We start from the raw sequence: 14,108 nt of genomic DNA, 5'->3' as shown, positions 1-14,108 counted from the left end.
TCTATACTTTTAAGTATCATGTTTTCCGAACTCAAGTCCTTTTCACAGTTCCTTCTGTCTTAGTTTTCTATATTTTTTTTAGATCTAACAATTTTTCCTACATATTAGTATTTATTTTCAATCTCCTCCAAATACTCTTATATTTGGAATATTTTCTTTTCTTTTCTCTTCTGAATAATGCGACAGTTTTTTTTAATCCTTGTTAATTGTGGACTACATTATCATCGCCATTTTTTTTTTATAAAAAAAGTGAATTTCCCACAATTAATTTTCCTTATACATTCTTCTGCAACATCAATTCCCTTCTATCACATAATCCATCATCTATTCTAAATTTGGCCATCATTCCTTTCACAATGTACACTTTTCTCACGTTTATACTATTTTACATGCATTTATGTGCACATAAACACACGATCATGCACTCACGAACGCACGCACACACACACACACACACACACACACACACACACACACACACACACAAACTCTCTCTCTTTCTCTCTCTCTCTCTCTCTCTCATATACACAGTTAAGTTTAAGTCATGTTTGACCAATGGAAAAACAGAGGCGGGACCTCACGAGCATACTACAGTTAGGTAAATACAATTAGGTGAAACACACACATACACACACACACACACACACACACACACACACACACACACACATACACACACACACACACATACACACACGCACACATACACACGCACACACACACATACGCATACACACACAAATACCATGTTTACAAATATACGCATATACATACAGACTGAATATACAGTATACTTTCGCTCACACATATGTATATACAAAGCCAAATATTCATACATACCCAAACGAATGAATCATAAATGTATATTGTTACATAACTAGCATCTTGACCCAGCCCTATCAGGGGTCTCCCACAAAACACGAAAGGGAAAGAGTCTTGCTTACCACCCTGTGGTACTGGACTATCGAAGGGTCCGGACCGAAGCTGGCGTATCGGGGCGACGAGAGGTGTGACAGGGGTCGAACTGCGGCCCGGACAGTGACGTTCCCGGCCACGGGGGCGCCGCTGGAGTAGTTGGCCATTACTGTCCCTTCCAGGTAGTCGGACATTGCAGACACGAAGGCGGGAGTCTGCACTTCGACCTGGGGGGAGAAAAGATGATTAATTAGTGGTAATGTGTTTGAGAATATTATGATTATCCGGTGGTAATGTGTTTGGGGTACAGCAAATCGGGCCTTCTTAAGGAAATAAAGACATGGTGTAAAATGGGTAATATCGTACGGGAAGTTGGGAAAAAAGAGGGTCACATGAAGAATTGTCACCCCAGAACGCCCCCCACATGAAGATTCGTCACCACATGAGATCCCACCTGAAGAATTGTCACCCCAGAACTTCCACATGAAGAATCGTCATCACATGAGATCCCACCTGAAGAATTGTCACCCCAGTACGCCGAATATCAGCAGAAGAATCAATATTAGGTTAGGTTAGGTTGAATGAGGGTTATGCTTATTGTCATCAACTTATACAACCGAAGAATGGTAAATCCAGGATGGCCCACATGAAGAATGGTCACTCTAGGATAGCCCACATAAAGAATTGTCACCCTGTCGAAGTCTGGGGGTGACGATTCTTCATGTGATAAAAAATAACTTCAGTAGCGGTTAGCACGTTTCATTTCAATTCCAGTCAATCTATTCTATTCATCTGTGATATCTCATTGATAACCAAGTGGTTGCAGGAACCCGTTCATTAGCAGAAAACACTTTTTCCTTTTTTTTCTACTTTCCATGAGACCTTCTCGATAGCAAAGGTGCTCAAATGACGGAAGGGTTTGGCGTCGGATTTCCTTTTGGTCGCGTCAGAAGGATCAACCTCAGTCAAGCAGATGGACATCGAGCCAAGACGAACAAGAGTTTTATGGAACATGAGAAACTGCGACAGGGTTCAAAAGGGATATGGGAAAAAAATGGCATCCACTGCTTAGGGGAAATATCTTCAGAAATTCTCTGTATGCGTGGAAATGGTTTCCGTATTGGGAGATACAGGCGTTATGTATTCAGTGCATTCAGTTCGGTGACGCTCATGAAAAATGTGGTCCCCTTCTATTTGACTTCATAATTTTATCTATTTATTTATTTATTTATTCATTTGTTTTTTAGATTCTTCCCTTTACATGAATATCTATCTATTTATTTATTTATTTATTTTTGCAAGGACAGAACATTATGGAACTTTATTTTGTCGTGGGTATTCAGTCCTTAATGCTGTTATTCTAAATATATTTCTCATATATGGGCAATACACAAACACATTCCTCTACTCAGTGACATTCGTCTTCTACCACCCCTATTACCATATCCATTACCCATATTACCATACCTGTCAGCTGTCGTCTACATTAACATATGGAGATATCTTATGACAAACAAGCATCATCAAGCTCTCCTTTAAAGATCATCATATGCTCCATCTCTCCTATATTGCAATCTCGCCTTCCCTTCCTCCACCCCCTCTTCTTTCCTCTCATGTATCCCGTTTTCTTTCTTGTTATTCTTAATAATCTCCGTCTCCTTACTCCCCTCTCTTTCCTTCTCTTCTTCTCTACTATCCTTTTCTTCCAGTTTTCATTGTTCTCTATCTTTTTAATTCTCCTGTTTCTGCCTGTGACAGCCTTCATCTTACTTCTGTCTTCTCTTTCTGTCATTTTGTCTTCTTTCACTCTTGTTAATTATCTTTCTTTTCGTCTTACTCTCCCTGTGTTCCTCTCTCAGCCTCACATCCTCTTGCTGGTCCTCCTCTTAATTACCATTTTTAATTGGCAATATATTTTCTTATTTCCACATTTTCTCTCAATCGTTCGCTCACCGCCATCACACTTATATGTAGTCTCTCATTGCGAACCATTCTGGTGAAACAGGAAATAGAATGAACATAAGTACATAGATCCCATGTTGAATCAAAGGGACTTCAAACGATTCACTTTAGAGGTGTGGAGTACAGTTGGTACAATGAGATCCAGCTTTGTTATTACTAACGCACGATGAAAGCAAAGGTGTGACCATTTATCATCACCATCACCACCCATTAACATCACTACCACCATCACCACCACCACCACCACCACCACCACCACCACTACCACCATTGCCCCCACCATCTCCATCCACCCACCAACCACCACCACGATCCTACTCCACTCCCTCATTCCTTCATCTCCCCATGGATACAAACACTGTTTATTGGTAACAAAGTACTATTCGTCTTTGTATCCCATAACTCTGTTAAACTGCTATACGCAAGCACAAAAATACAAACAGGGCTAGTGCGTGTACGCACACACACACACAGGCAGACAGACAGAGAGAGAGAGAGAGAGAGAGAGAGAGAGAGAGAGAGAGAGAGAGAGAGAGAGAGAGAGAGAGAGAGAGAGAGAGAGAGAGAGAGAGAGAGAGAGAGAGAGAGAGAGAGAGAGAGAGAGAGTAAACAAACAAGCTGAAGTGAGACGAGCAGGCGTCGAATCGGAAAGAGGTGCTGTCAGAAGAGGAGAACGACGACGACGAGGAGGAAGAGGAGGATGACGAGGAAGACGAGGAGGAGGAAGACGAGGAAGAGGAAGAGGAAACGGTGGAAACGGAGCGCGATGCATAAGTGAGATTTCAAATAATTTATTCAAATAGCAATCAATGTAATGCATCAGCAAGCTGCAAACGAACAGCATGCATTGGAAACATCGCAAAGACTACAACTGAAGGACGCGTGACATTAACTGAAATAAAGAAGGGACACCTTTAGCTTATGCTTCAACATTCTCGTCTTTAACTCCTCCTCCTCCTCCTATCACTCTTCCTCCTCCTCTTCTTCCTTTTCTTAGCCCGGGAGACCCTCCCAATGAGAACTAGTCTTGAAGACACTACATGGTCCAATTAATCATTTTTTTCACACCCTGAAGGGCACAAAACAGCTTCAAAGCTGAAACTGTTCCTTTCATCTCCACACCAGTTCTGTGGGGAGGCAAACTTAATGCGTGTTTACGAAACATGCACACATACAAACACACACTCGTGGCGCAGTTGGCATAGCTCCCGGCTACCACTACAGCGGTCCGGGTTCGAATCCCACCCAGGGATGAAATTATTTCAGTATCGCTGCGCTGCGGGTTGTTACTCAAGACTCTCGTGGGTGGGAAGTTGGGTGTGTGTGTGCGTGTAGGGTCACAGCATTACCTGTAGATCGGCTACCACTACGGAGGTCCGGGTTCGAATCCCGCCCAGGGCTGAAATTTTTTCAATATCGATGCGCTGCAGGTTGTTATTCCGACTCTCGTGGGCGGGGAGTTTGGGGTGTGTGTACGTGTAAGGTCACAGAATTACCCATAGATCGGTCATATATGAAATCTGAGCTCTCTTCTGGGAGGGAAATAGCTGTCGATCACGAGTCTATGAACGTGGTCTAAGACCATGGTGAATCACACACATTCAGACACAGACACATACGATTATGCATGTCATTGTTGAGACAGCCGCTGTGCAGCGTTGGGGATCGATCTTGGCTCGTAACCACTTGGGTTATTGATAATGGTTATGGGTTATATGGTTATGGTTATGGATAATTGCGACCCTTCCCCAATCTGGTCACTCGGATATACAGGGCACAATGCAACGACTCTAGAAACGAATAAGATTCTCTAGATCAATGGTTCCCAAACTAGGGGGGCCCGCCCCCCTAAGGAGGCGTGAGGATACAAGGGGGGGGGGGCGTGAAGTCATCTGCTTAAAAATATTTGTTTAATTAGAATGTTAAAACCATTCAAAGAACAAGTATCTGCCATTACATACATATACACATATACCAAAGGCTTTTTCCCCCTTACACGGGGGGTAGCCAAAAAGAAAAGGCATAGAAATCACTCCCACCCATTTCATTTCCCATATATTCCACTCCCCTCCACCCTCATCCCTCCCTCCTATCTTGGCACCTCCTGGATGACGGGTCATCCCTGCATCCTGTCCACTGCCCTGGGTCAGAAGCAGTGTCGCAAGACACAACACATCCACAGCAAGGCCGCTTCATGAATTCGGCGACTCCCCCTCTCCGTCCCCTCATGCAGGAAAGGAGAAGACGGGGAGAAATCCCTTCGGGCTGCAAAGTATAATTATAGCAGTCACTCCAACTCCTTTTCTATTAAGCTAGTTCTCCTTACACGTTTTGGACACGTCACCGATACCAATCACACTGGCGCCACTGAGGGACTCGTCACAAACTCCCAATACTTCAATCCTAGAATTTCTAATCTTGTGAGGAAGAAGCAGCAGCATCCATCTCACTGAATTAGTTCATAAATTGTGCCTTAGTCTCATGAGTCTTCCCAAATATTATATGCCATGTTTTCAAATGATCTATTCTTAAAATTGGAAGTCAATTTTGCCAATTTGCTAATGTTCAAACTGATTTTTTCGCTTCCTTTGAGCCAAATGTTTCGTTTTTAGTTACTTAGAAAAATGTCTGGAATGTACTATTACTTGTTTGAGTGGCTTTCATTATCAAATTTTAATACAAACAGAAATCTGTTTTCCTGAACAATGCTAAGAAATAAATGCAAGAACAAAAGAGGAGTAGTAGGGGCGTGCGGGTCTACTGGAATCAAAAAAGGGGCGTCAGGTAAGATAGTTTGGGAACCACTGCTCTAGAAGGACAAGATGCAGGGATGACCTGTCATCTAGAAGGTGCCAAGATAAGAGAGAGGGAAGAGGGTGGAGGGGAGTGGAGTATGTTAGGGATGGAATGAGTGGAAGTGGTTTCTATGCCTTCTCTTGGCCACCTCCCGTGTACGGGGGAGGGAGCCTTTGGTATATGTATGTATAAACCCTACTTTACATATTTTCTTCTGGCTGTCGCCAGGCAGTTCTGTTCAGCTCAGTTACGGCCCCCGTGGTGAGCGGAGTTAAGAAACTCTGAGCATCAAACTCGAACTCTTCGTTATAGATTCTGGGTCTTCTTCGAGGACGAACTTATTTCGTAAAGACTCATTGGGGCGTCGAAGAACCTGTCCTCTTCGTATACAAATAAATTTGGAATTTTTTCTTGATGATTCTTCCGTTTAATGTCGCGAATTCCCCTTATCAGGAGGCTAAGACGGTGACCTTTACAGAGGACTTTGTAGCGTGGAATTTAATGAACCATGCTCTTGGTCCAACTCGCTGGCGGTTGGATTCGAACCGCCGCCACCTCGATTTCCGTCGAATGTGGCGACGCTCTAATCAGATCGGCCAATGAGCATCCATTTTTTTCTTCACCTAGATATTTCAAAGAAAATCAAAGAAAGAAAAAAATATCAAAATAGAATTTCCACAAATGGCTGCTCGGGAGAGAAAACTAGCAGAACTCCAAGTTGTTGTCAATTGGTGATGTAGACCAAACCGGATTAAACTAATCGCAGGAAGGCCAACGGAGTAAAATTGTTGGAAACCTTGACAGGATCTTCATGATTACGCTGGATCAGAGTTCCTCAACCAGGGTTCCCCGGAACCCTAAGGTTCCGTAAAAGGTCCCTAAGGGTTCCGCGAGAACAAGTGAGATGAGCTAATGCACTTTTTATTTATTTTTTTAAATTTCATATACGTAATATAATTAAACACGCACGGCATATTCTTGGTTTTTGTAATAATGTAATATAGACATCATCCTATCTAACCTATTATTACGATGAAAATAAGATGAGAAAGATATGGTACGTTTTTTTTTTTTTTTTTTTTTTTTTTTTTTTGCGCAGGGGTTTCTTGAGACATGCAATTTATTCCAAAGGTTACGCAAAGGTAAAAAGGTTGAGAAACGCTTTGCTGGATGGTCGAACTTCAATCCCACACTCGGGAGACCACACCTGTGTCTTACCTTGAGCGTTGCAAAGACAAAAGATGTCAGCGATTTCTTGCTGTTGCTACTTCTACTTACGTGTTTACTATTGTGTCCTTACAACTGCTGTTATCACAGGTGATGTTAATATTGATGTTTCAACCATAGCTGTTTTCACCACTAATGATGTCACAGATATTTCGTTGCTTTTGGTACAGTTATTGCGCTTGCTGTTGGTGGTCGTATTGGTGTTGTTATTATTGTTAATGTTTATGTGTTGTTATTGTTGCTGCTGTTGGTGCTGGCGTTGTTGATGTTGCTGTTGCTATTGCTGATGTTGCTGTTGTTGTTGTTGGTGTTGTTGATGTTGCTGTTGCTATTGTTGATGTTGCTGTTGTTGTTGCTGTTGTTGTTGTTGGTGCTAGCGTTGTTGATGGTGCTGTTGCTATTGTTGATGTTGTTGTTGCTGTTGTTGGTGCTAGCGTTGTTGATGTTGCTGTTGCTATGGTTGTTGTTGTTGTTGTTGACGCTGAAGTTGTTGATGTTGCTGTTGCTATTGCTGATGTTGTCATTGCTGTTGTTGCGGCTGATGTTGCTGTTGTTGCGGCTGATGTTGCTGTTGTCGTTATTGCTGTTGCCATTGCCACTTCTCTTCTTACTATCCCTACTCCTTGTGTTTCTGGAAAACCCTGTGCATCTTCCTACTATTGATGTTACTGAAGTTAAGGGTACTAATGTGCTCGCGGGTTCTCACGCTTGAGGAGGATCGCCAAACTTTCCTCCTGTGTAGCGTCCTCTTCTTCAGAGTTTGTGACAAGTTTCCCTGACCTGTCCTCGCCTATAGCAAAGGGAAAATATCCGCTTCGTTAGGTTTTCCAAACAATGGGCCTGGATTTGGATGGCCGTTCCAGGAGAGGGGTGGGAGTACAGGGGGGAGGAGAAAAAAGGGAGGAAGTAGGAGGAAGAGGAGGAAGAGGATGAGGAGGATGAGGATGAGGAGGGCCATAACAAGAGAGGTGAAAAGGGGAGAGGAGAGTAAAAGAGAGGAGAAGAGAGGAGGAGGAGAGGAGAAGAGAGGAGGAGGTGAGGAGGAGGTAAAAAGAAGGGCGGAAAGGAGGAGGTGAAAGAGAAAATGAGAGGAGCTGGGAGACTCTGGGAGACTACAAAATCGTCACTGGTTCTGTTGGAGAAGTACAAAGGATTTACAAAGGATTACAAAGGCAAAGCATGCCGACAGGAGACCTTTTGATCCATATCTAGGTCGGATGCAAAAAAAAAAAAAAAAATCATAATAATAAATTAAAACTATAACAATGTAAACAACAATTAAAATACATAAATAAATGCATTGGTATAGTTGAATAACAAACAAACAGGTAAATAGTAAATGATAATAAATTGACATATAACTAATAATAAATGAAAATCAGACAGACAAATTATAACAAAACAAAAACAAATAATATAACAAATTATAATAATTACAGCATCTTACTTAGGTATTTATCTAAATGATTCTTAAAGCTTCGAACTGAACTACATTGCACTACCTGTGCAGGAAGTTTATTCCATTCATTAACTACACGGTTGGCAAAGTTGTTTCTACCTACTTCCAAATTGAATCTATTTCCGGACAGTTTGAGACCATTGTTTCTTGTCTGATTCTCATTCAATGTGAAAATTTGGTCACTTTTGATGTTGTCAATTCCCTTTAAAATCTTAAAGACCTGTATCAAGTCACCTCTGAGTCTACGCTTTTTTAGGGAAAACAGATTCATGTGCTTAAGTCGATTTTCGTATGATTTATTTTTGATATTTGGAATCAGTTTTGTGGCTCGCCGTTGTACTTTTTCCAGTCTGTCAATGTCTTTAATGAGATTCGGTGACCATACGGAAACAGCATATTCCAAATGTGGACGAACTAACGATTTATATAGCTTGTTAATGAGTGATGGACTTTTGAAATCAAAAGATCGCGCAATCAATCCCAGAATCTTATTTGCTTTCTCAGAGGCTGAAATACACTGCTTGGATGATTTGAGGTCGTTACTGATAATTACGCCGAGATCTTTTTCACTATCCACTTTTGTTAACGAATTTCCAAATAACTTGTAATCGTACTTGCTGTTATTTTTACCTATGTGCATTACCTTGCATTTACTTGTGTTAAATTTCATTAGCCACTTTTCAGACCATTGCTGTAATTGATCTAAATCTTCTTGAATATCTAATTGGTTTGAGTGATCATTTGCCACTCCGCACAGTTTTGTATCATCAGCAAATTTGGAAACAGTAGATTTTAGTCCATGGTCTATATCATTTATATATACTATGAATAGAAGTGGCCCAAGAACGGAACCCTGAGGAACTCCACTTGCAACACTTTTCCATCCAGAAGTTTTTCCATTTAAAACAACTCTCTGTTTTCGACCTTTCAACCAATTACTAGTCCAACCTAATAGGCTACCACTTATTCCATGCAAAGCTAATTTAGTAAGAAGTCTTTCGTGTGGGACGGTATCAAAAGCTTTTGCAAAGTCTAGATATATTAAATCTATATTGTTTCTTTTGTCAAAATTCGAGACAACTGTGTTGTAGAATTCGAGTAAGTTAGTCACGCAAGAACGTTTCCGTCTGAAACCATGTTGGCTATCATTTATCAAACGGTTACTTTCTAAATGATATTCGATAGCATCTCTGATGATAGTTTCCATTATTTTTCCTACGATCGAAGTCAAACTAATAGGCCTATAGTTATTTGGTTTCTTTTTGTCACCTTTTTTGAATATGGGAGTAACGTTAGCTAGCTTCCATTCTCTTGGGACATCTCCGGATATGATGGATTTCTTGAAAATAATTTCTAATGGAACAACAATCTCATTTTTCATTTCCTTTAAGATTCTTGGATGCCAACCGTCAGGCCCTGGTGTTTTATTAACTTTGAGTTTGTCTATACACCTTTTAATTGTTTCTTTTGTTATATTTACCGTAGTGAGTAAGTTTACCCCAGACTTTTCACAGGTTTCAGTTTGGAATTCACTTTGAGGTGTGTGTGTGTGTGTGTGTGTGTGTGTGTGTGTGTGTGTGTGTGTGTGTGTGTGTGTGTGTGTGTGTGTGTGTGTGTGTGTGTGTGTGTGTGTGTGTGTGTGTGTGTGTGTGTGTGTGCGTGTGTATGGTTCATCATGGTCTTAGATCACGTGCTAGAGTCATGATTGGCAGCTGTTACTTTCTCCCCCACTCGGATGAGAGTTCAGAGCTCCTGTACGAGTATGGGCCGATCTATGAGGAAAGGCTGAAATCCCACTCACTCACTCTCTCTCACAAACAAACAAACAAACAAACACACACACACACACACACACACACACACATACACACACACACACACATACACACACACACACAAAATCACACACACACACAAAATCACACACGCAAACACACCCACACACACAAAATCACACACGCAAACACACCCACACCCACACACGCAAACACACACACAAGCAAACACACACACATACACACATGCATGTACACACACGCTCACACAAACTGATTAGCTAGCTGAAAAGAGAGAGAAAGAGAGCGAGAGCGAGAGAGAGAGCGAGAGGGAGATAGAGAGAGGAAGAGAAAGAGAGAGAGCGAGAGCGAGAGAGAGATAGAGAGAGGAAGAGAGAGAGAGAGAGAGAGAGAGAGAGAGAGAGAGAGAGAGAGAGAGAGAGAGAGAGAGAGAGAGAGAGAGTAAAAGTGTTTGGGAGAGTAAAAGAGAGAGAGAGAGAGCGAAGGCTCCTCTACTGAATAATGTCATGCTATTGGTTAATCGAGTGGCCCAGTGGGGCACCTTAAGGGTGAAACAGACCAAGGGGAAAGGGGAAAGGGGAAAGGGGAAAGGGGAAAGAGGAAAGGAGAAAGGGGGAAGGGAGAGGCGGAGATGAGAAGGGAGCAGAGGTCATGGGTGGAGAGGAGAGGGGAAAGGGAGATATGGGGTGGGGAAGAGAGAGGAAAGAGAGGGGAAAGGGAGATATGGGGTGGGGAGGAGAGGGGAAAGAGAGGGGAAAAAGGGGAGGGTAGAAGGGAGAGGAGTGTGGAGAGAAGAGATAAGGGGAGGAAAAAGGAGGAGACAAAAGAGGAGGTAGGGGAGAGAAAGAAAGGGGAAGGGTACGGAAGGTTAAGGGAAGGTAGGCCAGGTGAGGGGAAAGGACAGCAACGAAGAGGAGGGGAGGGGGAGGGAGGGGAGAGGAAAACAAGGGGAAAGGGGCGAGGGCAGGGGGAGAACAGGGGAAAGGAAGATAGGGTAGGGGAGGAGTAGAGGGACGAGGAAGTTAAGTAAAGTGAAATGAAGTATAGAGTAGAGAAGGGAAGGGAGGGGAGGGGAGGGGAGGGGAGGGGGCGATATGAGGAAAGGAGACGAAGGGAAGGAGAAGGAAGTGAGGAGAGAACAGAGAAAAGGAGGGAAAGGGAAGGGAAGGGAAGGGAAGGGAAGGGAAGGAAAGGGAAAGTATAATAAGAAAGGACTAAGAGATGGGGAAGGAGATGGAAAGTGGAGAGACTGAAGGAGGGAGAGAAGTTAGAGGAAGGGCTAGAGAAGAGGACAAAGAACAGATGGAGAGAGAGGAAAAAGCTTCTGGTTAGAGATAAATGATTTACACCAAAGCCTAAACCGGCGGCTAAGAAGGGCGTGCATGGTGAAGGAGACAAGTGTGGGCGTAGCAATGGTTCCTCAGGGTTTCAGAGTCCGTCGGCGGACGGGTGGGGGGTGGGAGAGGTCCCCTCCCCCCCCACCCCTCTCGGTACCAGAGGCGTGAATTACAAGGCGCTGAATAATTCCTTAGGGCGATGCGCCTCCCCTTCGGATGCCATCCCCTTCTCCTCCTCCTCACTACGTCCTCGCCTCTCTCCTCCTCCTCCTCCTCCTCCCCCCATCTCCTCCACAGTGCAGATGTGACCCCCACCTACCACCCTACCACCACCTCCAAACTCCATTCCAAAGCCTCCATACTCCTACATACCTACCATCAAGACAAAGCGGGTTTGGTCGTCGGTAGGACTTTCAGTCAGTCAGTCAGTCAGTTTCAGTCAGCCCCTTTCTCTTTCTTCCTTTTTATCGTCAGTCAGGCCACACACGCACACGCACACGCACCCATACACACAAACAAACAAAAAATTCTGGTAGAAACACAAGTTCCATGTAATACAGACCTGTCTAATAACTTCTTCTAAATAAAAATCTATATTTACTAATGGACCCGTACACCCACCCAACCACATCCACCAACACCTACTCACACCCACATACATATATCCAAATACACGCTACTTTCAGATCGGGAGTGTTTGAGATTTGGGTGGAATCCATTAGCGGACGTCCGGGCTGTCTGTTGGACGAAAACGAGCCAAACATTTACTTGTAATTGCACATCTCGGTTACACTGCGTTAAGAGTGATGTGGTTAGTTAGCACATCATGGTAGATGGTATCGTCCTTGAGTGAAGAATTAATATTTTAAATTTCTTCAAGACTTACAGTAGTGGACAGGATAGGTAAGATGGGGGAGAGGAGGATTAGTGCAAGGAAAGAATGAAGTGGAAGGAAGTTAGAGTTATGATAGGTATGGGGCAGATCTACTTGTTCGGTTATCAAGACTTAAAATTACGCCCGTCCGCCATCACATAAACTATACACAGTGAATATAAGGCTTTGTAAAGAGTATGCAAATAATATTATATATAAATACAATTTACAAAATAATGGTCATCTATGTATGTGACGTAATATTTGCAATATATAATTTGAATACAACTGACATATATATAATTGTTTGGCAAGGATTACAACTTTTATCATATTACAAAACTATACGCGTTGAAGGGACACTACAGCAGTGGCGTGTTGCTACAATAGCACCAACTACTAACTCCCAACCATCCCCACGCCTCTGCGCCATCTGTGGTCACCTTCACTCCAGTAGATCAGGCCATGGGACTGAATTGGAGAACTTAACGAAATAAGTCGACCCACACCTTACTACACACATACATACCTATACCAAAAGCTTTTTCTACCCCTTGTAAGGGAGGTAGCAAAAAAAAAAAAAAGGCATAACCACTCCCACCCATTCCATCCCTATCACACTCCACTCCCCTCCACACTCCCTCTTATCTTGGCACCTCCTGTATGACGGGTCATCCCTGCATCTCGCCCACTGCCCTGGGTCAGAAGCAGTGTCACGAGACACCTTACTACCAACCAATTATATGTATCTCTCTCTCTCTGTCTAATTGTTACAACATTATTATATAATTATCATTACTTGTACTTATCTATTTATTGATCTATTCATTGATTTATCTTTTGCATTGAGGCCGTCACCGTAGGGATGGGGAATACGAACCAAGTAGAAGACCTACTGGTAGATACAACACTTGACAAATTCCAACTAAGTGTCAGGACTCGAACACTTTTCCGATCTCGAGGTCATTGCGAGATGCAGCGCCACCTCGCTTTTGCACTGCTGCTGTGAAAAGCACTGAAGCGCATTAGGGTCTGCTGTTTCTTAAGATGGCGGCACACTACGGTAGCATGCTGCTTGCCTTTGCTATTTCGTTTGAGTAGAAGCGACTTCGGTTACAGTATTCTAGACTTCCGCAAGAACATCTGAACAATGTGTTTAACATTCGTATAGATTTAACTTTTTTTATTTCGTCATTCAGGTTTTCATTATACGACGCAAGAGTAATTTGACGTTTGGAAAAAAAAAAAAAAATTGTAACCAAAGTCGTTCCTACACAAAGCAAGTAGCAAAACCAAGTAGCACGCTAGTGAGAAATGCCTATTGTGGTGCCACCTTTATTCATTGACTTTTCTATATAGTATTTTTTCAGCATTATTATTTTCTCGTAAAGAAAATTATACAACATATGCAACAACAGGCATCAGATGTGTATAGAAAAAGGCTATTAAGTTGGTAAATACTTTTGACAACTCTATGGTGATCGAATAAGCGCAAACGTGCTTTCTATATAGTATTTTTTCCAGCATTATTATTTTCTCGTAAAGAAAATTATACAATACATGCAACAACAGACATCAGTTGTGTATGAAAAAGGCTGTGAAGTTGGTGGTGAATACTTTTGACAACTCTCTGGTCAACGAATAAGCGCAAACGTGCTTTTCATTATCATCGTTATGCATATGTTCAAAGAGGTCTAAACACAGTCGCAACTGCATTTTACGGTTTTTGTCAACTTTTCCAA

At 42.5% G+C, this 14,108-nt stretch overlaps 1 protein-coding gene across 1 annotated transcript in view; it reads right to left on the bottom strand.

Annotated features, from left to right (window-relative positions):
• The window catches only part of LOC143032252 (CD109 antigen-like), a 400,363-nt gene that overhangs the window by 66,093 nt on the left and 320,162 nt on the right, over positions 1 to 14,108 (bottom strand). Inside the window, exon 6 of the mRNA XM_076196723.1 lies at positions 945 to 1,142. Coding sequence (XP_076052838.1) covers positions 945 to 1,142 — 198 coding nt within the window. The remainder of the gene's footprint in view (positions 1 to 944; positions 1,143 to 14,108) is intronic.

This window comes from Oratosquilla oratoria, chromosome 13, assembly GCF_046742065.1.
Source record: "Oratosquilla oratoria isolate Oo_2021 chromosome 13, ASM4674206v1, whole genome shotgun sequence".
Classification (NCBI taxonomy): domain Eukaryota; kingdom Metazoa; phylum Arthropoda; class Malacostraca; order Stomatopoda; family Squillidae; genus Oratosquilla; species Oratosquilla oratoria.
This window is presented reverse-complemented; position numbering and strand designations above follow the sequence as displayed.